The following is a 23409-nucleotide window of genomic DNA, read 5'->3' as shown; positions in this document are numbered from 1 at the left end:
AAATTTAAAAAAATAAATAAAAGCTGTGTGACTTCTAGCAGATTGCTTGCCCTCTCTGTACCTTCCTTCAACACAAAAGTGAGGCTGCACTTTCTAAGGGTTATGGGAACTACAGCTCAAGGTTTAGAGGCCATGGGGGGAGAATGCCTGGCACACAGTAGGTGCTCAATAAATGCTACCTGTTCTCAGTGAGCTGCCATGAACATGAAAGGGATGATGTTTGGTGCCCTTCCCCTACACTGGTCGCAAAGGACCAGACTCTCAGGAAGGGACAGGGTGTGTCCAAGGTGTGCCCAACTTCACCGCCCCTTCCTCATTCCCTGTGTGGCCTGCAAGGAGGGTGGCATTTGAATATCCGGCCCTAGTACCTAAATCTCCTAATAAAGCAGAGACTCTAAGAACTTCACATATTTTTTTTAATATATAAAACAAAACAGCCCTAGCCAAGTGGCAGGAAGAAAAGATTTAAAACATGACTATGTACATCAATGGTAGAAGGCACAGCGGGTCCATCTGGGGTGAGGGGTGGAGGTGGGGGGCAGCAGGTTACACAGGTCTCAGCTGAAGCCACGGGGGCAGAAATAAAGTGCGTAGGTCCTGGGGGCCCCCCCGTGGCCCAGAAGCAGCAGCCAACAGCCTCCCTCTTCCCACCTCTGGCAGGGTTCAGTTGAGCGTGACTCGGAGGTAGGAGGTGGGCACGTAGCCTTCACCTCCCTGTTTCCGCCTGACCCGAGTCCAGCCATCACCCTTGTCCTCTTCCATGAGACTCAGGTCTTCACCCTCAGCCATGGAGATCGTGCCCTCGCTGGACCCTGTCATGGGGGTGGAGGTGGGCTCAGGTCTGCTTCAGGCAAATTTGAACAGAGTCACACCCCCCCCAACACCACCCAAACTGATGCTCACCTTCAAAGTGATAGATGGCCACACAGTGACCTATAGGGGATGCAGGCTCCTCCTCAAAATCCTCATCGAACTCTGTGTAGATGGGGGTGTCCTGGCCTTCCTCCAGCGGGGCCTCCTCAGAGCTGGTAGGGGAGAGCAAAGCAGTGAAGCAAGGCCTCCCATTCCCCCGGGGGGCAGACCCACTGTGGCCATTCCACGCACCTCTCCTTGTTGTCCTGTGATTCCCTGTTGTTGCTGCTGCTGCTGCTGCTGCTGCTGTCAGGAGGGGCGCTAGCTGGGGGGTCCGGGGGCCGAGTGTGCCGGCTCAGGCTGTCCCCCCGGTTGCTCAGGACCCGGCTCTCGGCCTCTGCCAGCCAAGCCTGAGAGAAGACCGTGCGGTCAGTTCCAGGGCAGGGCTCTGGGATCAGCGGGCTCTGGGCTCAGATGTTTCCTGAGATCACCCATGCACACCCAGAGCCGTGATGAGGAACAGCTGGAGCCTCCCCACAACACCTCCCTGTCCCCCAGGCAGTGACTCAGCCAGGCTGGCTGGCCCCCGCCCCTCCCCAGGGTCTTCCCTGACCTCATACTTCTGCACTTCCAATTTCAGCCGTTCGATGTTGTTCAGAGTTTCAGCAATCTGGGGCTCCAAGCTGGCGGGGTCCCCCATCTGGGGTGTCTTCTCATATACATCCTTCATTTTCTTCAGAGCTTCCCTAGGACCAGACAGGAGGAGGAAAAACAACAGCCCTATGTGATTTAACAAGCAAACAATAGGCGCTTTGCTTCAGGGAGCAAATAGCCAAAGACAGTGGTTAAAGCCCACATACTAGTAAGCGCTTCAACGTCAGGGCTCGAAGCCCAGTCTGGGCATTTCCTAGCTGTGTCATTTGGGGTTGTTTTGAACCTGTCTCAGTATGCTAACCTTGACAGTGGGGATGTTGAGATATATATTTCACGGGAATGGTTGTGAAGATTAACAACAGTGCCTCTACTTATTCAGATGCACACTGAGGGTTGCATGGCGAGCACTGTTCCAGGCATCAGAAATGTAACACCAAGCAAGTCAGCCAGGATCCTGCCCTCTGTTCACACACAGTCTCTCCGGAACACTTGGGAACGGCAGTGAATCCACATAAAGCATTGGAGCAGTGCCTGGCACACAGACAGTGCTCTATTATTGCTAGGTGCTGTTCTTATCATCAGTTCCTGGGCCCTATTTCCTCCAAAATTAATATACAAGCAGTAATAGTTATAAGCATAGATTTCTGGAAAATGTCAAACATGGGTTCAACTTCTTTCCAGTCCTAATATGACCCATATTACAGATGCCAAAACTGAGGCACAGAGGCAAAACAGCTGGAATTCAAGGTCAGTCTGTCTTGACTCCAGAGCATGTACCCTTAACCCCTAACTTGACACCAATAAAAGGCCTTTTATACGAGATGGCAAAATAGAATTTGTCTGCCTGTCTGCAAGGCAAACGTCATTTCTATTATGTAAGAAGACTGGGAAGAGGATCTTGCTGTTTGGAAAGAATGAGTACAAACTTTTATTAATCTGCCAGATTTGTTATTGTTAATATTTTAAGTGTTTGAGTTAGTTAATAGATAACCATGTCATTTTTTAGCCCATTAATGTGGTGAATGAGACATAAGCTTTTTAAAAACATTTTTTAAATGTTTTGATTATGCCATTACAGTTGTCCCATTTCTCCTTCATTCCCCTCCACCCTACACACCCTCTCCTCCCATCCCCCCCCTTTAGTTTATGCCCACATGTCAAGTTCCTTAGATTCTATATTTCCCATATTATTCTTGCCCTCCCCCTTGTCTATTTTCTACCTACTGTCTATGCTACTTGTTCTCTGTAGCTTTTCCCCCTCTCCCCCTCCCACTCCCCTGTTGCCAACCCTCCATGTGATCATTTCTATGGTTCCGCTCCTGATCTAGCTGTCCTCTTACTTTGCTTTTGTTTTAGGCATGGTTCTTAATAACTGAGTTTTCTGTCCTTTCACTGTTCATATTTTTTATCTTCTTTTTCTTAGGTAAGTCCCTTTAACATTTCATGTAATAAAAGCTTGGTGATGATGAACTCCTTGAATTTGACCTTATCGGAGAAACACTTTATCTGCCCTTCCATTCTAAATGAAAGCTTTGCTGGGTAGAGCAATCTTGGATGTAGGTCTTGGATTTCATGACTTGGAATACTTCTTTCTAGCCCCTTCTTGCCTCTAAGGTCTCTTTTGAGAACTCAGCTGACAGTCTGATGGGAACTCCCTTGTAGGTGACTGTCCCCTTATCTCTTGCTGCTTCTAGAATTCTCTCCTTCATTTTAATCTTGGCTAATATAATTATGATGTGCTTTGGTGTGTTCCTTCTTGGGTCCAACTTCTTTGGGACTCTCTGAGCTTCCTGGACTTGCTGGAAGTCTATTGCCTTTGCCACATTGGAGAAGTTCTCCTTTATTATTTGTTCAAATAAGTTTCCCACTTGTTGCTCTTCCTCTGCCCCTTCTGGTACCCCTATAATTCGGATGTTGGAACGTTTAAAGATGTCCTGGAGGTTCCTAAGCCTCTCCTCATTTTTTGAATTCTTGTTTCTTCATCAATTTCCGTTTGGTCATTTTTTCTTCCTTCTGGTCCACTTGATTGATTTTAGTCCATTTCCTTTCCATCACTATTGGTTTCCTATGCATTTCCCCTCATTTCAATTAGTTTAGCCTTCATTTGTTCCTCTAATTTCTGACTAAGTTCTGTGAGCATCCTGATCACCAGTGTTTTGAACTGTGCATCTGATAGGTTGGCTATCTCTTGGTTGCTTAGAAATATTGGCTCTGGGGCTTTGAGCTGTTCTTCTTCTTGAGCCATAATGTTTTGGTCTATTTGTGCTTGTATGAGGCATGGAGCCTTAGGTGTTCACCAGGGCGGGGCAACCCAGGTTGTTGGTATGTGGGGGCAGGGTCAGAGAGGGGCAATGGCATTTTTTTTCTGCTCTCTCTCGGATTTTGGTCCCCTCTGCCACTTCCCACAAGCAAACTGGGCCCTTCTGGTGCTAGTTCCCAGATATGTGGGCTTGTGCACCCTCCAGAACCCTGTCGGTCTCTCCAGTGAACTCTCTGTGAGCCTGTCAGCCTCTCCCGGCACCTTGACCCTCGAAAGTTTTTCCAACTGATGCTTTTAGGCTTTATGCCTTGGCGCTGGGGCCCTGGGTTGCACAGTCTACCTCACTGCTCATTCCTTTGCCTGATTTATCTGCATGTGAATGTGTGACCACGGTCAGCCAAGCAGCCTTACGCCCTCCCTGGGTCTACCCATTGCCACCCCATGCCTGGGATCTGCCAACCGCCGCCTGCACACCTGGGTCAGTCTGGCCACTTTTTCCTGTGCAACCCCTTTCTGCCAGCTGCTGACTCCGCCCTTCTTACTGGTCTGGATGAATGGTTTGTTGTTGTTGGACTTCAGTACAGCTTAATTTTCTGTTTTGGTTGTGTTCTGGTTTTTAAATATTTGTTGTTCATCAACTTGGTTGTGCAAAGAGGTGCAGTGTTTCCACCTATGCCTCCACCTTGGCTGGAAGTCCACCTTTTAAAAAAAATATTGAACTGTCTTTGCATTGTAGGGTTAACACCCAATTGCTTGTGACTTTTTTAAAGTCTTTTTAAAAAGCTGTTCTATTATGATAAAATGTACGTAACATGAAACTTCCCACTTGAACCATTTTTGGTTCATTTATGCCAAATATACAACTCCATGGCACAAAGTACATTCACATTGTTGTGCAACCATCACCATGGCATGATATATTAGTTTTAAAATACACCACTGGGCCATGGCTGGTGTAGCTCAGTGGAATGAGCGTGGGCTGGGAACCAAAGGGTCAGCAGTTCGATTCCCAGTCAGGACACATGCCTGGGTTGCTGGCCGGATCCCCAGTAGGGGGCACAAGAGAGGCAACCACACACTGATGTTTCTGCCGACCTCTTTCTCCTTCCCTTCCCTTCTCTGTAAAAATAAATGGATAAAATCTTTTAAAAAATACACCACTGGATTTGCCTGGCTAGGATGTTGCAGCAGAATTAAGATCATAAATGACTTAAAATGAACCCATTGTTTTATTTTCCTGAATTCTTGCTAACTGATTTTGAACTTGAAACTACACCAGCCTCTAAAATGAGCTGGTGGCGTTCACTCATTTTGGGTGTGCTGGAACGAGTTGTACAATAGGGAAAGTATAACTGTTTCTTACAAGGGGGTAAGAATTACCTATAGAACCACCAGGGCCTGGGGCTTCTTGGGCGAGGTTTGAGTACTATTCGATGCACAGATGTCCCTGACTTACCATGGTTTGACTTACAGTTTTCAACTTTATGACGGTCTGAAAACTATACCCATTCAGTAGAAAGCATACTTCGAATTTTTATCTTTTGGGGGGCTAGTGATACACACCGATGCTACTCTGTCATGAGGCTGGCAGCAGCAGAGAGCCACAGCTCCCAGTCAGCCACGACCAGGAATGTAAATAAGTGATACATTTATAATACAGTGTGGTATTATGAATGCATTTTGACTTTTGATATTTTCAATTTATGATAGGTTTATCAGGTGTCACCCCATGGTAAGTCGAGAAGCATCTATAATTCTTTATGTTTTTTCTTCTTTGTCCACCTCCCTCTCACCTTACCTCTGGTCAACCTCCTTCTGTAGTTCACGATTTCGTTCCTCCAGCTGCTGTTGAAGCCGCTTCCTCCGCTGTTCTGGGGGCAAGTGGCTAAAATCTTCAGTCACCACTGTCTACAAGGTAGAAAGAGAACTGAGTTCGGATCACCGAATCGGAGCTCCCAGGCGCTAAGACATTCATAGGCTACACCAGTCCACCTTCCTCCCCACCCAGGGTTCTTGGGGGGCAAGGCCATGCACAGAGCAAAGCAGGTCCGAGTCACGCAATGGGAGGAAGGGCCCAGCCAGCAGCAGGAAGCGAGCCCAGGGTCCCGCCACCCGGCCGCTGGGCAGACTGGGGCTGCCCCTCCTCCTCCCCTGGAGGCCTCACTTACCCCACGGCTACCTCGAAGGCTGCGGAAGGATGCTAGCCGCGGTTTGACCGACTTACTGATCTCACTCAGTATGGCCAAGGGGTCGAGGCCGGAGCGGGGGGACGGGGGTCCATTAGGCAATGCCGAGGGCAGGGGGCCCCCCAGGGGGGAGAGGGGTGGAGGACGCGGCTACCCGTGGGGACCATGGAGGGGGGAGGTCAGGAAGGATGAGAGAATACAGAGAACGAGTACAAATGTGGAAGGACGGAGGGACGCAATAAAGGAAAAAACCAAATGGAAAAAAGAAAAAAAACGGTAAGAAAACCACAACTCAAGATGCACAATTACACACAGAAAACGCATGCAAAGAACGCAAAAACCTGGGAGATGGCATGAGGGCATGAGACTGTGAGCCAGAAGGCCAGACCCCTTCTTCCCCCAGTACCTCCCACATTCCCTGTACCCCACATCCACTACCTAGGATGGGGTTAAGCCCGTGTGTCTGTTTCCCCACCCCCAGCTTTCTCAGCTCACAGTCTAGAAAGTGGAGGGAGATGTGTGCAGCAGCCAAGGGCAAGCAGAGAAAAGGGCCAAAGGCCTGAAATATCAGAGGATTACAGGTGAAGTTGCAGCAGGGTAAGGAGGAGTGCCATATACAAACTGAAGCGGGGTAGCAAGGGCCAAAGGTACAAACTAGGCAAGGGGGCAGTTGCTGAAGGTATAAACCAGGAGTGTCCAGATATGTGTTTGACATTGGAAACCACAAAACCCAAGATAAAAACAGCCTGGATGTCAGGGCCCAGCCCCATAAAGTGGGATGGAGAGAGGCCCAGGGGAAGTCCCCAGGGCCAGTATCCGAGCCCTTGACCAGCCCTCAATGCCATAAGCAGGTCTTCTCCTAGCATCCTGAGAAGCAGCAGACAGACGCCACAGCCCCCCTCCTTCTCCTGGCCCCCTGTCAGCCTCAGGGGACTCCCAGGCCAATCACCGCCTTCTTTCCCTCTAGCCTGGGCTAGCAGCCAAGAGGAAAATTCCTGCCCGGGACTCAGAGTTCCAGTGGCTGGGGCTGACTCAATGGGCCCCCCCACCACAGTCACTATCCCCACTCACACCCCTTCCCCAAGAATCCTGGCCCCCACCTTGTTCTTCTTGCCAAAGGGCCAGCGTTTGGCACGGCTACGGGCCGGGCCTCGCAGCTCAGGCCGTCCGTCTGAGGGGGTGCCCAGGCTGCTATCCGAGGGCGCGCGGTTCATGGGCTGGCTGAAGTCTTCGAATTCCACGTCGCCTGGGCGGGCAAAGCCTGACTTGTGCAGCTCGATTAGAACCTGGGAGTCCTGGAGGGAGGGTACGGGGAGGGTAGAGGCCAGTCAGGGGCAAGACTAGGTACCTAGTTTTGGGGGTCCTCCTGCCCACCCCGGGATCAGGCACCCACGTTCTTGGTGTCCACAGCAGCTGCAGCCGCCTTCATGCCCTCCAAACACTTGGTGATGATGGGCAGCACCTGCAGCTCGGCCTCTGACAGCAGCCCATACCCAGCCCCCAGGTGGGTGGTCCGGCGCTCATCCATGTCCTGTAGCTTCTACAGGGACAGGGCAGGGGTGCTAACACTGGGGCTGGAGCACAGACACTTCCAACCCAAGGTGGTCAAGGGAGAGACAAGGGGCCAGGGTGGTTTCAGAGGAGACATGAAGGAACCCACTAGCCCCCTGCCTAGGGAGCCAAGAAATGTTTCTCAAGGGAGGCAACAATGGAGCCAGGAGGAAAAGCAGACCCAGCATAGATAACTGCTAATCCCAGGATTAGGACAGAGAGCGGAATAGAAGGCTGAAAAAGAAGAGGGAAAATTCAAGATCTTTCAGAGCGGTTGTTAGAACTGGGGCTTAGAAGAATGAATAGGATTTTCCAAAGGAAAGACAGACAACCCTGGCAGGAAGAACAACTTGACTGAAGGCAGAGCTCACTATCACTGTCTCTAAATCCCTTTCAGTTCAGAGACTGGGACACTGCTTCCCGGGTTTGGACAAATGTGTAGGAAGGAGATGGTTAACAGTGAGGTCTTTTCCAGGAAGGTGGGGCTGGGGGCCTGGAGCACTCACGTCAAATATCTGGGGCATCTGGGAAAAATAGAAGTGGGCCTGGTCTCGGTTGAAACGCTGGAGCTGGGCTGCGTACTCATTTTTGCTTTCTTCTGCCATGTGACTCCGAAGGTGGGCTTGTTGCTTGGCCTGAAGAATATCACGGCAGGGGTCACTGGCAGATTCTGGCCCTGTCCCGTCCCGACCCCTAAGCCTGTCCCAGACCCCACAGGCACCTTCTCCACATCGGCCTTTGTGGCATTGATGTCCTGGTCTAGTCGCTCTGCGGTCTGGGCTGCCTTCTCAGCCTCCCGGCAATCACGCTCAAATTTACGCTTACTCTGTGTGGGGGACAGAACCAGAATGAGGGGACTGAACCAGAATGAGGGGACTGCCACCATCCCTGATGGCAAGGGGGTATGGGAAGATAAGACTTCAGGGACTGGCAGGAAGTCACCCAGTAAATGGCGGGGGTAATGGGCACTGTGGAAAGCCCCAGGGAAGGGGGTGGTCCTGGCCAGACAGAGGGGACAGCTCTGGGTCAGCACCCCTCGCCACGTTCCCTGGGGCCACAGCCTCCCTCTACACCCACCGACTCACACTCTCCAACTGTCTGAAGCCGCTTTCCAGCTGCTGCTGGGCCCGACGGCCTTCTTGTAAATGCTGTGGGGAGAGGAGCAACAGGCTTAGGTCATGGCAAGGGCCCTCAGGAAGACCCAGGGAGGAGACCACTTACCATCTTTCTCTCCTGTTTCATCTCTTGTGAGTATTTAGCCAGGTCAAGACACACGCGGACACTGAGGTTCTCGGCCACCAGCTCCCGCTGGCCCGCAAAGTCATTTACCTCCTGGAGAATCTGCACGAAGGACTGCTGCTGGCTGAACCTCAGGGTGAGAGGGAAGTGGGGAGCCAGAGGTGAGGCCCCAGAACCCATCTCCATGAGAAGGGGCAAGACCCAAGGCATTCGCCCCTGAAGCAATGACAAACTCTGGCCCATATTCAATACCCCTAACTCTTGAGTAGGATGAACTTCGGAACTCGGAATTTGGGGGTTTAGAAAGGAGACACAATGCTTATACCATCTTTTGTGCATCGCCCCAGTGGGATCAGGGGCAACTTCCTAGGGACGAAGGAATTTTAGGACTGTATAAATGTAACTACTCCTTAACTGTTGGAGTTGAAATTACATTTGACCCTTTGAAAGCAACCGCGAGGCTGATGTGGCCCCGGGTGGAAATAAGTCTGACACCTCTGCTGTAGTCAAATACTATAAATAACTTTGCAGTGAGAAGTATTAATATTTACCCTAAGTGGGATAAAAACCTAGCCCATAATTAACCTGATCAATATCAAGTAAGCTCAGGTCACAGGTGGCCTCCAAATAAGTTTCCGGAAAAACTTAATTTCTAGAACTTCTTGGATTCTGAACACGAGACCCAGGTTAAAGTGAAATGCTCCTACTTACTATGGGCTGGGCACTGTTTTAACACATTAACTCAGTTAATCTTCACATGAACCCCACAAGGTCATGGCCATCATGCCTCTTTTACAGACGAAGAAAACAGAGGCACAAAACTTAAGTCACCTGCCCAGAGTCACTTATTTAGTGACTGCTGGAGCTTTCCCCATTTAATAGGTGGGGGGAAATGGAAGCAGAAAACTTGAATCAATTGCCCAAAGCAGTTTGGCTACAAAATAGTCATTTAGGATTCACCCCTGGAGCGTGTACCTAAGCTCTTACCTCTAGTTGAGAATCAAGATGAGAGGTGAGGGGCCTGAATGAGTGGCCCAGCTAAGGGAGAGAAAGTGGGATCAACCCTCCCTGTCCCCCCAAATCTAGCCTCACACCTCCTCTCCATCCTTACTTGGATTCAGGGTCATCTTTGACAGGTCTCTTGGGCAAATATTTTTTCACCAAGCTCCTAAGGGGAGAGAGAGGCAGGAAGGCTGAGCCCCCAGCCCCCAAACGCGCCCTTTAACACCAAGGGAAGTTCACCCTAGGGTCTCACCGCAGCTGCTTCGCATAAGCCTGCTCCACCTCGGTCCGCTCTTTCACAAACTTCACATATCTGTCCAACAGGTCCAGCCCCCACTGCGTGTGTCGCTCTATCACCTCAAATTGATCCTGACAGAGGGTGAGGGTGGGGAGGACCAGGTCAGGACCCCGCCGCCAGACACCAGGGAGCCTCAAGGCTACTAGCTACGGGAAGGAGTGGCTTCCCAGACCCGCCCCTGCGCGGCTGGGGCGGGGAGGCAGGAAACCGGCGGGAACCCCCTCCCCTTCCCGGGAAGGGCCAGGGAACAGGGGCGGGGCCCTAGCCGGACGGCAGGGTCCCCGGCTCCGTACGTCCCCGGACTGCCAAGAGGGGTGTGGAACGGGCAGGGCCACTCCCCTAATCCCCCCAGATTCCGGAAAATCCGGCCGGCCCGGCGTGAGTCAGGTCTAAAGGAACAGGGTTCCCTGCCGCCTGAGGGGGGGTTCGGAATGACCAGGGGGGCAGACACCAAGTTTCCCGGGCCGACATGCTCTCTTGGTACCCCGCTGTACTTAGTTTACCCCACTGACTCCACTGCACCTCCAAAAGAAATCCCACAGTTGAGGAGGGGGACGGTCTAGTTACCTCGCGGCACCCAGGAACCCAGAGATGCCACCGCCCCCAGAAAGAGGAGGGGTCGGAGGTCCGGGCTGGGATAGGGGGAAATTCCTGGGGTTTTCAGAACTGAGTTTAGAGGGTGTCTGGGGGCGGCCCCTCCTTGTGCCTGGAAAGGGCTGGGGGAGGAGAGCCAGCCTCACAACCCCTTCCCCCATTAGAGCGTCCCGAGCCCCTAGGTGTTGACTGGAGGTGACGCAAAGGGCGGTCAGAACTTCTAAGTCCCACGTGGGGTAGAAAGTGGCCAGACGGTCCCCTCCCCCTCACCAGCCGGACAGGCGGGCGGCGGGCAAGAACCCAGGGGCCGTAAGATAAGCCGCCCGCCCAGCCTGGAAGCTCAAAATAGGTGACCTCACTCGGCCGCCCCGGCCTGGTCCTAGGACTCCTTTCTCCTCACTCTGACCCCGTGACTCAGTTTCCCTAGGCCGCACCTGCAAGGCCGCCCTTCGCCCCCCGGCGTCCTGAGACGCCCGGGGAAACTCCGAGAGAGGGCGGAGCAGGGATTCCAGGGATCAGTAGAAGGAAAAGCGTGGAGCTTCTTCTAAGATATTGCAGGGGCAAAGGCGGGAGTCTGGACCCTAGTAACAGAGGAACTTGGAAACAAGCCGATTGGACTCACCCACAGCTCGGTGCCCCAATCCATGCTGCTCCGGCCGAGGCCGCAACCCAGGCCGCCGCACCGGGTCTCCGCCGCCAGCTACCCGCCACCCGCCACCCGCCGCGGGGAGACTCAGCCTAAGGCGGTACGCCCGGTCCCGCCCCGCCACGCCTAGGACCCGCCCACTCTCCGCTCTGCCACGCCTCTTAAGGCTCTGCCACGCCCCGGCCCTCGCAGAGCTCTTCACTGAGACCTAAAGGCGTGGCCCCCAGGAAGGCGGTCCTAAATGATGCCCCGCCCCCTCTCGAAGCTACAACGTCTCAGGACGGCGCTAGACAGGCGCCTTAAAGGACCCCCACCCATTTTGCAAAATCCCCAGGCGCTTCTTATCCTCCCTAACCCTGCCCCGTCCCGAACTGTTCTAACTATACTCTTTCCCTTCAGTCACTTCGTAAAAGGTCAAGACACTAAACTCCATCGAAGAGGCCCTTCCTCCACCCCTTCGCAGGGAGAATCTGAGGTCACCCAGCTCTTGGGGGCCGGCCCGGCTCCAGACGTCTATGCTCATCGCACTAATGATCTAGTCCCTCCGGCCGCAGGGCGGATAGGAGGACTTCGATCCTGCCCAGGACGTGCCTCCGCCAAGGCCGGGTCCATTAGCACCCCCACCGCATCCTGCCTTCCCTTCCCTAAAGTCTGCACCGACCTGAGGACGAGCCATCCTTGGGGCACCGGGCTCAGGCCTTCCCTTGGCTCACGCTCAGTTCACGCTTGCACCTGCCCATTTTTCAGTCGCATCCATCAAGGCCCAATTAGCTTTAATTGTCTGTACTGACTGGAATTCGGACTCCTCCCCTCCGCCCCGACACTCGGGCCTGGGGCTGGGAAGTGTTTTGGCTCCCTCAGGAAAAGTTCGTTCACACTTTGTTAATCCCTTTGAGGCACAGGGATGAAAGGGGAGAGATCCCAAACAGCTCCCACCCTTATTCTCTTCCGCCTGCGGTACTTTCTCTGTGGCTACAGAGGTGACAGATGTTGTGTTACTGCGGGGAGCTCTGGCCCCGAGGACAAGTTAGGTTCTGAGCTTCCGGATTCCCAGTACACATCACATACCAGGGAGCCTTGGACGATTGCTCCCGGAGTCTACACTGTGAGAGATGGCTCTGTGGGGACCTGGCCCCACCTGCTGGTGGCTTTTGAACTAGAAAATCTCAAGTTCCAAAGCGGGTTGTAGGGGAGTTTAGCGAGGCTGGAGTCTGGACTGGGTAGTTCAGCCTGGGATTAAGATACCAACTCAGGTCTCGAATTCAGATTAGAATTGGGATTTATGCCAGCCAGATTGAGACTGAAGTCCGGATAGAATCAGATAGATCAGAGGCTTAGCAGAGGGGTCAGCAGCCCACTAAGGGGTGTAACACTCAAACCTCAAATGGGATTCACGTTTAGTCCCGGTGGGTGGTCCAACCGCAGACAAAGGCTCAGTGTAGGTCGAGGGTCAGAGGGGCATGGGGAATCTGGGTTTCAGGCTGAAGTCGGGGCTCAGCTGCTGGTAGGGGACTCAGCCTAGGGTCTGGGTTCAGCCCATAATTAAGACCAGCCTGGGATCTCGGGGTGGGCCTCTAGTTGGCTCACCCTGGGATAAGAAACTTCTCCTAAAGCTGGGACCTAGCCTGGGGTCATAGGTCACCCTAGGGTCAAGAGTTAGCCTCGGGCTACGTTTAGGTCTCTGGGGTTGGTCAAAAAGATTAGAACAAGACTTGCCTCACAGCAGATGCGCGTGTTTACCAAAACCCTGAACTCTGGCTGCGAGCCACAACCCGGGGGAAGGAAAGTGGAAGCTGGTCCTTGGGAATCCTGGGAAAGGTAGTTTGCTTAATGCTTTGTTGAGCTGTTTGGTCCTTCTGCATTCTGGGCACTGTAGTCCTGGGCCGATCTGTCACTTAAGAGTGGGTGGTCAGATATCAGGTCTATTACAATTGGTTGATGGATTGTTTATCAAACTACATCCTGTACAGTTCCAGTGATTGTTGAGAGTGAAGGCGGGGTTAAGTGAGACCAGCACTCCCATTCCGAGCCAGTGCTGTCCGTTTGGTGTCGTAGGGGGCGGGTTTGAGAGGAGGCAATCGTTTATTTGTTGGGTGAGCTGGAACGGCCCCCCAAGGTCGGCCCCCGCCGTGAGGTGATTGGCTCATCCGTAGGCGGGCCTGAGAGCGTCAAAGGCGGTTTCAGGGGAGGAGGGCTCTTAATGGCTCCGGAGGAAGGGGTACGCCGGCCGGAGCCCGGTGGAGTGGGGGCAGAGGCTATTTCTGCTGCTGCGGTGGGCGCATCCGCCGGCTGGCGCTAATAACGTATCCCAGCGTGCGGCGGTCTGGGGCTTGGGGCGCAGCTTTTTCCCAGAGAAGCCTCTAGCTTGGTGTTGTCTCGTTCTATTTCCCCCGTTCCTAACGCAGGATGGAGCGGTCCAGCGCCCGGGTTTCCAGGACCGGAGTGTCGTCGTCCCGGGAGCATCCTCAGTCCTCCGATGGAGTTACCTGGTCGACCACGCTAGGATTGTGCCCCCACCCTCGATGGGCACATCTGCATCTTCCCAGGACCCGCCCTCCCCCTCAGACTTTTAGCCCTCCCCCTCAGACTTTTAGCCCTCCGAGGGGCGCTAAGTACCCTTGGCGCCATCCAGGAGAGTCCTCGGGTGTTCTAGAACGGGGTCCTCTGGGCACTTGTTGGAATCTTGGGGACTCGGGGATCAAAAAGTTGATCGGGGTTAAGGGTCAGGCACCACAATAATAAATAACTGCTTTCAGAATGGTACTTATCTGGCGTGGGCACTTCCAGGTGCCCCAGGCTTTCTTCCTGGACTCTCAGAACAGTGGCCCGAGGACCCGGAGCCACTATCCCCCTGCCTAAGGTTGGTCTGGGGACACAGCCTCCTGTTCTATCATCCCTATGGAACTGATTGAGCTGTCCTAGAAAAAGGGGTGCCCAGGCTCTTGGGTGATCTTTGTGCCAGAGCCCTAGGTCTGGGCTGGTGGGAAGAAGTTGAATTGCCTCTGGTTCCTTGGTGTCTGGCAGGGGGAGAAGCGACCAGACATCTACCTGAACAGCTTCTTCTTCCTTTTTTAAAAAAAGAAATTATTTACTTATTTTTACACTTGATCTTAGCCAAAAGGCCGAGAAGCGATATTTACTTATTTTTAGAGACGAGGGAAGGGAAGGAAAGAGGGAAACATCAATGTGTGGTTGCCTCTCGAGCGCCCCCTACTGGAGACCTGGCCTTGCAACCCAGGCTCGTGCCCCGATTGCGAATCAAACCTGCGACCTTTTGGCTTGGAGCAAGGCGCTGAATCCACTGAGCTACACCAGCCAGGAAAAAACAGCTTTCTCTTTCTATACACCAAGGGCTCTCTGGAGGTGAATGAAACTAAGCCTCCTGCGGCTGGACCTTGAGACAAAAGAGGAGACTCCTGTGGTGAGGGACTTTAAGGGGTTTACTAGAGGAGGGTGAGGTGCCCAAGTGTCCAAGCCCGCCTCCCCCTAATTCTGGGTTTACATCCTACCTCTGCCTGTCATCCATATGATCTCGGGCAAGTCCTTTGATCTCTCAGACCTTCCTCTCAGAATTTCCTGACCTAGAACATGGGAATAGTAATACCGCATGCAACACGTGTTAGGCACTGAGCCAGGGTTGGGGAGAATGCATAGCAATGAACACCACAGCCCCAGTTTCTGCAGTCAAAATGAGTAGCTAGAATTGATTAAATGCCCAGTTGGTGCCATGTACCATGCAAAGCAATTTCTATAGGTTTCCTTCCCTGTAGCCACCTCTGAGGGTTGCTGTAAAAATTTTAATCCCGTAAAGCCAATTTTACAAGTGTTTACACAGACTTAGAGGTAATGTAGCTTACTCAGAGTTGAGCCTGCGTGCAAATCCAGGTGTGCAGGAATCCATCAACATTTTATTTGATTTTTAAAAATTATTTATTTTGACATCCGCGTTTTAACTGGGGAAAACAGGGCTGGGCCAGGTCCAGAGGACCAGCCAAGGCCTCCCTGAGGAAGGGACATGCAAGTTGAGTGGCACAGGTCAGTTAGGAGTTAAAGCAAGAGGGCTGGGAGGTGTGGACAGGATGGGTTGCAGGAAAATTGACTGAGTGAGTGGATGTTCAATGAATTCAAGGTTATGTTGAAAGAGGTGGCTTTTGAGAGTCCCAGTCCCTCACATTCTCCCCTTTACTTTCCGCCTGCCAGGTGGGGTTCAGTCTGACCATGTTCAGTCTGGCGGAGTTGGATCCTCCTCAGTGAGAAGAGGGGGTGGTGAGGGCAGGATGGTGAGGGATGGATCTGTCTTCCACATCTGGAACCCAAAGTCCCTGTTCTTTCCAGGGTGGGAGGAGAGGGCAAGCAGAGACTCTCCCTTGCAGGGTGGGTAGGGAGGAGACAGGGTGGGACTGGATCAGTGGGAGGTAGTAACCAAGGGTCCCTCTTACCCACTCCCCAGACCCAGGACTGTCCTCCCCTTGTCACATCTCCACCCACTCCTGTTTCTCTTCCTTATCAACACCAAGGACCAGCAATGAGTTGGGGGGCCAGGGGTTCCCCTAAAGACCTATCATATGTATTTTCCTAGGTATAATACCCACATGAACTGATCAGGTATAATGAGAAGCCAGGTGAAAAGAACTTTGCTACCCTTAGAAAGAAAGCCACATGCTTTTTAATTCCCCTTCACGCCTTCTGATTATGGCAAAGAGGAAGAAGAGGTCGGATGCCCATGGAGTGATGGGGTCTCAGGGTGAAAGGTCCAGACACAGTGGTATTGTGAGAGTTCAATGGTTCATACTTGTTGAATGCTCCCAGTGCACCAGGCAGCTCATCCTGCAAGCTTTACAGGTGTTATCCATTCCTTACTCTGTAACTGTGCCCATTCTAAAGATGTGAAAACTGAGGCCTGAAGACTGGGGTTTGGACCCAGGCATCCTGGCACGAAGGTCCAAAGGGACCTCTGTATATACAGAGATGTTGCCTCTCTATACATGCAGCATTTTCTTTTTAAAATAAGGTGAAGTGCATCATTGTCACAGGAAGTGTCAATATAATTTCTGGGGCAGCCATCTTGGTAGGTGGTAGCCAAATGCCAGAACTTTGTGACCACTGATTCAGCCCAATGCTGGCCCTCAGGGAGGAGACCTAGAGGGCCCCAGGGGCCATTGAGTCCCTTTGCGCAGATGACATGCCTGACCAGAGCCTTAAGCCTCATGGCTCCTCTCTTCCCTGTCCCCCACCCTCACTCCAGGGTGCAGGTGCAAAAGTATGGGAGCAGAAGAAGCTCTTATCTCTCCTGGGATCCTCCCCAATTTGCTCTCTGAATCAGGGCTCCTGAAGCCAGACCACCAGGCCATCCCCAAAGTGACAGTGGTGAAGCAGGCTCCCAGATGGGCAGGGAAGGGACAGGTGGACAGGGCTGCTTGGTGCATTCCCCCCCTTTTCTGCTGTTTCTCTGTCTGCCATCTCTAAACTCGTCCAGTCACCCCCTGCAGGGACCACTACCGTGCTCAACAAGACCAAGGCAAAACCTGCAGTGTCACAGGAGACCAGCAGGTTCCACCGGGGGCACGAACAGTATCAGGTGTTAGTCCCGTGGAGTCAGATCAGTTCAGCAACCCCGGCACTCGAGTTCTGGCTAAGACAGAATTCAGAGCCAAGACTCAGACTATAAGAGAAAGTGTATTGAGAAAGTCACAGAGGTGGAAGAGACCTGCAGAAGAAATGGGCTCAGGAAACAAGTGACAGAGGCAAAGGAAGGGCCCCTGGAGCTCAGGGGAGAGAGAGCAAAGTACACTCAGAAAGATGTGAGCCGGCACGCCTTAGGGAGCGAGAGCATGCGCTGAGCTCTTCGTCTTGAGGTTTTTAAAGGCAGGGGTTTTAAGAGTGGTCTGGGGAGGATCTTAGTAGAATACTCATCAGCTTTCCAGGTGTGTCCTTTCAGGGTTGTGGTCCCTACTGCTTTCAGGGTTTGGCGCCAGGGCAGGGGGTCATTAGTCAATGCAGCTGGTTCCTAGGCAGCCAGGGTGTCACTTGTTTGGTTTTGCTGCTTTTCTGGTCCTGGAGTTGAAACACAACTGAGGCCTAGGTGTTATCCCAAGGGGTTAATGCTTAAAGGTGTGGTGCTGCAAGGCCTGAAGGGAGTCATGTGAGGCCCCTCTCTGACCCCTTGTTCCTCCTCCAAGGGGGTCTACCACAGGACTAGTGACAAGTGGGGCGGGGCGCAGGTCCCAGCTGCATGACAGTGGTATGAAAGGTCAAGGTGTCTAAATCACGTGACCAGCAGTATGCTCAAAGAGGAAAGGTTACCCTGTGGGTGAGGTCTTTGTTTTCCCAGTTTTGCCCCTTGCTAGGCACCCGAGGCTTTCCGCCCTGGAGAGCTTGTGTACCTGGCCCCTTGACCTTGCTGTGCTCGTGTCTGTCTAACTGCCTCCCACAGTTTGGGGAAGCCAGGGTAGGAAAGAGACAGGGCTTGGGGCTTGGGAGTAGTGATGTTCAGTGGAGGGCTCTCTCTCCCCTCAGGGCCTCAGTGCAAAAAACAAGGAGCTGCGGGGCTCTGGGCCGTAGCCACAATTCCCACAACTACAACATGAGCGTTCTGTGAGTGCCCGCAGCTCCCTTGTCATCCCAAGCTGTTCCCTCCATCTGCTCCACTACCCAGTTCCCTGTGGCGATTGGCTTGAGGGCCAAGGAAGACCAATATAGCCTCAATTTCCACAACTGCTGTAGCCTGATGCTGGGGTGGGAGCAGCCATTGGACACCACAGATAGTAGACGGGAGGGCAGCAGGTAAACAGAGCCCTAACTACAGTTTAGGTATGCCACGCTGAGTTTAGTTTTGTCAGGTCCTCCTGGCCGCTGTGGTATGGAATGAAAGCTGATGTACCCATTTGGGAGGTGGGGAGACAGGCCCAGAGAAGGGGAGTCAGCCAGCTAGAGAGTGGGAGAGCTGGAGACTAGCATACAACTCCCCCCACCCCCCAACTACCCCCTTCCTAGGTAATGGTCCAGGAGAAAAACCCTGAGGACCTCCTGTGGGTGGTGGAATGCCCCTTTCAAGCTGTCTACAGTCATGTCTGCCTGCATCCTGGCCGCTGGCTTCTTCTGGGTATCTGTCGTCTGCAAGAACATGTAATGCCCTTTCCCCGGGGGGTCTCCCACCTCCCTTCACCACTCCCTCCCTTCCCTCCCCCTGACCGTTGCCTCCTTACCCCTTTCTGTCCCTGACCCCCTGCCAGGTGCAACCTCTTCAAGATCCACTGGCTCACGGCAGCCCTGGCTTTCACCAAGTGTCTCGCTCCTTTTCCGCAGTGGCAGAGCCCAGGCTTCCTGGGTCCAGCAAGCAGCCTGAACAGGCCACTCCTCAGATCTCCGCAGACCCTGGGCTTGGCGGTTCCACGTGTCCATCCATTTTATCATTGTCGCCAGCTGTCTATCCACTTCATCTGTCTACCTGTCCTGCTGTCCAGCCACGACTCTCTGCCTGACCGATTGTCTCATTGTTCATCCATCTAACTAGGACCTTTCCTCCACTGCTGTGGCTGTGACTGCCCATCACTGTCCATCCCTCAGTCCAGCCATTACTGAGCAGTGACTGTCCACACCTGAGCCCATTCCCCATCCTGATTGTCACCATCAGTTCAGTCGCCTTTCTAGCCGCCCCTCTGAAAATGATTGTTCCTGTTCCTAAACCACCACCATCCACCTGTTACAACCCCTGTCTGACTGTCTGTCTACCTCCAGATCAGCTACTGCTTTATCAACAGCCGGGGCCACCCCATCAACAGTCTCACTGTCGTGCACTACATCACACACAACAGTGACCTCTGCCGGGCAGGTGGCAGGCAGTGGAGGGAAGGGCTGGGTGCCCCATCTCACCACACCCCTCCCGACCTCTAGGCTGAAGGGTGTCCTCTTCACCACCATTGCCTTGATCAATTCCAGCCGGTCCCTTGTCAAGAATGTTCTGTCCAACAAGATCTTTGGGATTATGATCCTGATACAGGTCCTTCTGGGGCCCCGTGTGGGCAGCAGGCGGGCACATCTGCACACAGGGGGTAGGCCTGCCCACCCCATCCCTGCCCGACAGGCCCCGGCCAACATGGCCTGTGTCATCGTCCAGTCTGGTGAGGAGGGTGTCAGCGACTATGGGCTTCTCTTTCTGGTGGATCGTATGTATTGTGATGCCATCCTCTTTCCTGTGGTCTGGTGAGGACTCTGCCCCTGCCCTCCTCCAGGCCCAGACCCTGCCCCCCACGGACATGGGTGGAGGCAGCACTGGCTGTTCCCTGGGTCCCCCACTCCTTCCCAGGCCCATCGGCATGTTCAGGGTGTGTTTGGCACTGACCAGAAGGGTGAAGCCCCGCTCCCTAGGGCCTGCTGTGCTCCAGGCCCTTCATGCCACCCCCTGGATGGCCCTTCCCTGTCCTCTGGCTGCCCTTCCTGCTTCTCTGCCCCCTCACTGTCTCCTGCATATCCCCCTCCAGAGGTTCTACCCCATGTCCTCCCTGTGCCCAGCTGGCCTCTGCCCTCCCCCTATTGGTCCTGCCTCCATCCCCCGACCCCTCACCCCAGCTCTCTGTGCCCATGCCTCAGTGGCAGGAACCTGGCCAGACTGAAGCTGTTTCAGTGTTACTGTGCCATGGTAGGAACAGCGTTTCCCTCGTGAGGGAAGTGTGGAGGGGGAGGACAGCCACCCACTGGCACACCCTCCCTAACTGCCCCTCCCCAAATTTTATCTGAGCCCTTCCACTCAGCTCTCTGCCTACTCTCTGTGGGCCCCACCCAGGCATCCCCAGTGGGCCCTCTGACCTCTCACCAGGCGCTATACCCACACATGTCCCTTGCAGGTCACCTGTTACATCTCCTTCACACAGATCGTTGCCATCCTGCTGCGGATGGCCATGCCTTTGTAGTGGCAGTGGCTGTCCCAGGTGAGCACAGACACCTCAGGTAGGGTGGAAAGGGTGGCCAGACAATGGAGGTGGGGGAGACAGGTGTATGCCTAACGCTTCGCTCATCCCGCAGATCTTGCTCACCATAGAGTACAAGTTCCAACAGGCAGGACAACCCCCCGCCCCAAGTAAGTGTGAGCCCCAGGCCAGAGTGGACAGGGCTCTGCTGGGTAAGCCCAGAGGCTCTGGGGTCAGATTGGGTGGGGGTGGGGTAGCAGGGCTTGACAACTCTTAGGCCAGCTGGCAGTTCTGGGAGTGGAGTTGGGGAATAGCTCTGGGGGCAGTGCCAGAAGGTTCAGAGGATGGATTTGGTGAGGACCCTGGGGGCAGTGCCTGGCACCCGTGAGCTCCGGGACCACCTTGCTGTCTGCCTCTAGGATGATCCATTCTGGGTTCTGGGAAGGCCTGTCCAAAGTCAACTAAACAGCCAGTGGGTAGGAGCTGTTGTCCCCCTACCCCGCCCGCTCCCGTCTCATGCCTTTTCACCTTCCTGCTTTCTCCTCTGCTCACATGTGCCTCACTCTGGCTTTTCTCCCAAAGCGTGGGGGCTGAGAAGGAGGAGGGCCTGTGTGCATACGGCACCAACTCCCTCGGGAGGTGATCCCAGAGCCCGTTCAGGAGAAGATGGACAGCCCCCTCTTCCACGAAGTATAGAGGAGCCCTGTCCCCACACAGGACCATCCCCTGCTTCCAGCTATGCAGTATGACCAGTCTGGCCCTGGTCAGGTGACTCGGTTGGTTGGAGCATTGTCCCGTACAACGGAGGGTTGAGGGTTCCACCCCCCATCAGGGCACATACTTCAGTTTGGGGTTCATCCCCAGTCAGGGCTCGAAGCAGAAGCAACCTATAGATGTTTTTTTCTTACAATCAATAAACATATCCTCAAGTAAGGATTGAAAAAACATTTAAAAAATGATCGATCTGTTTTGCTGTCCCGGTTTCTTGCCTTTCTTGGGGCCGAGGTCTGACCTAGGCTGTGCTTACAATTTAGAAACTTGTATTATTCACTGGAGGGGCAGTTGCAGTACCCATCACTTTGCACACGCAATAACTATGAATTGGGCAACTACTGTGAGCGAGCCCTATGCTGAGCGCTGAGGACAGAGTGCTGACCGAGACCGACCCAGTCCCAACATTCAAGGAGCTCACAGTCCCTGAGGCTAGGGAGGTTGGGAGAGGGACAGGGAGAGGGACACATCATCAGACAGTTTCACCACAGGGCTCTGGCTCAGCCTGGGAAGGCAGGGAAGTGAGTGGAGAAGTGCTGAGAAGGATGCTGGTCCAGACGAGGGAACTGCACGTGCAGCAAAGGCTGGAGGTGAGGAAGAACAGTGCTTGAAAGACCCACAAGTGGCTCAGGTGACAAGTATAAGTAGTAGTAGCTATCCGTGGACCTTAACTCATTACAAAGCTTGTGAGGCACAGAGAGGCTAAGTAACTTGCCCAAGGCCACACAGCTAAGGAGTTAGTGGAAGATTCAGGACTCAAAACGTCAGTGGCCACACCTGGATCCTCCCTTATTTGCTGTGCAGCCCTGGATTAGTGGTTTAATCTCTGTTTCCTCACATGTATAATAGGGGTCACTGAGTATCACATGTGGGTGTATTTCTGGCTCAGCGCACTGTCCAGCAACACAGCCTGATCTTTCATGGACTGCCCAAACCTTGGGGAGAGACCTCAGGTTAGAGACAGACCTGTGCACACACCTGTGGACAGACTCCCGAAATGCATTTCATCCTCCCCACCCCAGCCTCACCCTTGAAAAGAAAAGATTTTATGTATTTATTTTAGAGAGAGGGGAAAAGATGGAGAAAGAGAGTGAGAAACACTGACAGGCTGCCTCCCATGCTCCCAGCCCCCAACTGGGGAACCTGGCCTGCAACCCAGGCATGGGCCCTGACCGGGAATCTAACTGGAATCCCTTTGGTTGGCAGGACAACACCCAACCCAGTGAGCCACACCAGCCAAGACCCAGCCTCTCCCTTTAATTAGTGCACCCAGGACTCCTTCTGAAGCTCCGAGAAACACTCCTCAGTGGGGGCCCCTGGCATAGGACAGGGGTTAAGGAACCAGGCTGGGGTCAAGGCTTCCTGCAGGCGGAAACAAGTGTAACTGGGGCTCAGATGAATAAATAGCCCAGCCAGACAAGGAAGTGGAAACACATTGCAGATTGAGGAAGTTATTTGAACAAGGCAGAGGAATCCAAAATAGCTTTCAAGTCCCTCTGCAGGGTTGGCGGGGCAAGAGGGATGGCAAGAGCAGCGGGCAGGAACCTCAAAACAGGCAGACACACTTGGACTTTCTGCTGGGGACCATTTGCGCCAAGGAGGAGTTCGAAGCAAGGAGGGACATGGCCATACAGCATCGGCGTTTCATCCACATGAATGCTGGGACAGGCAGAGTCACGGCTCCCTAATAACGTCTCCGTCCTAATCCCCAGTCTGGGAATGTGTTACACGACATGACAAAAGACACTTTGCAGGCACAACAGTAAAGGATCTTTAAATGGGGGCTTATTCTGGATTATTCAGGTGGGCCCAGTGTCATCACCCGTCCTTATACGAGGGAGGTGGAAGGATGAGAGCCAGAGAATGGGATGTGAGGATGAAGACAGGCTGGAGTGATGTGCTCTGAAGCTGGAAGACGGAGCCGTAAGCCAAGGAGTGTAGGCAGCTTCCAGAAGCTGGAAAAGGCGGGGAACAGATTCTCCCCTAGAGCCTCCAGATGGAACCAGCACTGCCAAAGCCTTCATCTCAGACTTCTGCCCTCCGGAACTATCAGATCATGAAGAGATGTTGTTCTAAGCCACCATGCTTACAGTCCTTTGTTACAGCGGCAGTCAGAAACTCCCACAGTCTAGGAGCACGAACTCTGGAGTCCAGCTGTCTGGGTTCAAATCCCAGGTCTGACCAACTAGAGGATCTTGGGCACATGGCCAAAGCCCTCCGTTTCTTCATGTGTAAAGCGGGGATAGAAGTAGCACCTAAAGCAAGTGAAATAAACCAGATGAAATAGACAAGATGCTGCCATGTAAACCTTATGGAGACGTTTGCTGTCGGCAGCAGGTATTCACACATTAGACATCATAACTTTGTGAAGGGACACAGAGGTTTGTTTTAGGAAAAAAACCCTTAGTTAGCGGGGTAGAGACGAACGGGAAGGGGCAGGTCTACAGCAG

At 53.3% G+C, this 23409-nt stretch overlaps 2 protein-coding genes and 1 pseudogene across 3 annotated transcripts; 1 reads left to right on the top strand and 2 right to left on the bottom strand.

The window, feature by feature from the left end:
* Positions 1-402: 402 nt before the first annotated feature.
* Positions 403-11389, bottom strand: TRIP10 (thyroid hormone receptor interactor 10). Of its 2 annotated transcripts, XM_037042715.1 has the most exons (15): positions 11259-11389; positions 9998-10113; positions 9854-9910; positions 8725-8872; positions 8589-8651; positions 8225-8329; positions 8010-8138; positions 7346-7492; positions 7053-7247; positions 5935-6102; positions 5565-5674; positions 1466-1598; positions 1105-1262; positions 904-1025; positions 403-812 (listed from the first exon to the last, which is right to left on the bottom strand). In XM_037042715.1, exons 1-15 carry the CDS (start codon positions 11280-11282, stop codon positions 664-666), a joined length of 1824 nt encoding a protein of 607 aa, XP_036898610.1. In that variant the 5' UTR covers positions 11283-11389; the 3' UTR covers positions 403-663. The 2 variants fall into 2 exon arrangements, with proteins under 2 accessions (XP_036898610.1, XP_036898611.1); XM_037042716.1 differs by lacking the exon at positions 5935-6102 and having other exon boundaries at positions 11259-11388.
* A 2096-nt stretch (positions 11390-13485) lies between these two features.
* On the top strand, positions 13486-21070 carry GPR108 (G protein-coupled receptor 108). The gene is given in 16 exon segments (XM_037042774.1): positions 13486-14142; positions 14634-14703; positions 15483-15532; positions 16528-16569; positions 16571-16649; positions 16759-16876; positions 17882-18065; positions 18113-18173; positions 18276-18328; positions 18330-18407; positions 18515-18614; positions 19020-19090; positions 19173-19484; positions 20098-20228; positions 20304-20358; positions 20608-21070. Coding segments are annotated over 15 exon segments (1449 nt in total). The 5' UTR covers positions 13486-14142; positions 14634-14649; the 3' UTR covers positions 20669-21070.
* On the bottom strand, positions 14293-14416 carry LOC118984651 (uncharacterized; annotated as a pseudogene).
* Positions 21071-23409: the final 2339 nt, after the last annotated feature.

Source organism: Sturnira hondurensis, unplaced genomic scaffold, assembly GCF_014824575.4.
Source record: "Sturnira hondurensis isolate 20B ecotype Veracruz unplaced genomic scaffold, ASM1482457v3 Scaffold0003693, whole genome shotgun sequence".
NCBI classification, from domain to species: domain Eukaryota; kingdom Metazoa; phylum Chordata; class Mammalia; order Chiroptera; family Phyllostomidae; genus Sturnira; species Sturnira hondurensis.
Note: the sequence above shows the minus strand (reverse complement) of the source record. Positions and strands in the feature narration are given on the sequence as shown.

Bases quoted from the DNA above. Each gene is read 5' to 3' on its own strand.
- TRIP10 (XM_037042715.1), bottom strand. From the start codon at position 11,282: ATGGATTGGGGCACCGAGCTGTGG. The intron at 6,103-7,052 runs GTGGGGGCCAGG...CCCCACGGGTAG, and splicing joins CCTTTGGCAAGAAGAACAAG to CCGCGTCCTCCACCCCTCTC. The intron at 1,026-1,104 runs GTGCGTGGAATG...CTCCCCTACCAG, and splicing joins TCACAGGACAACAAGGAGAG to CTCTGAGGAGGCCCCGCTGG.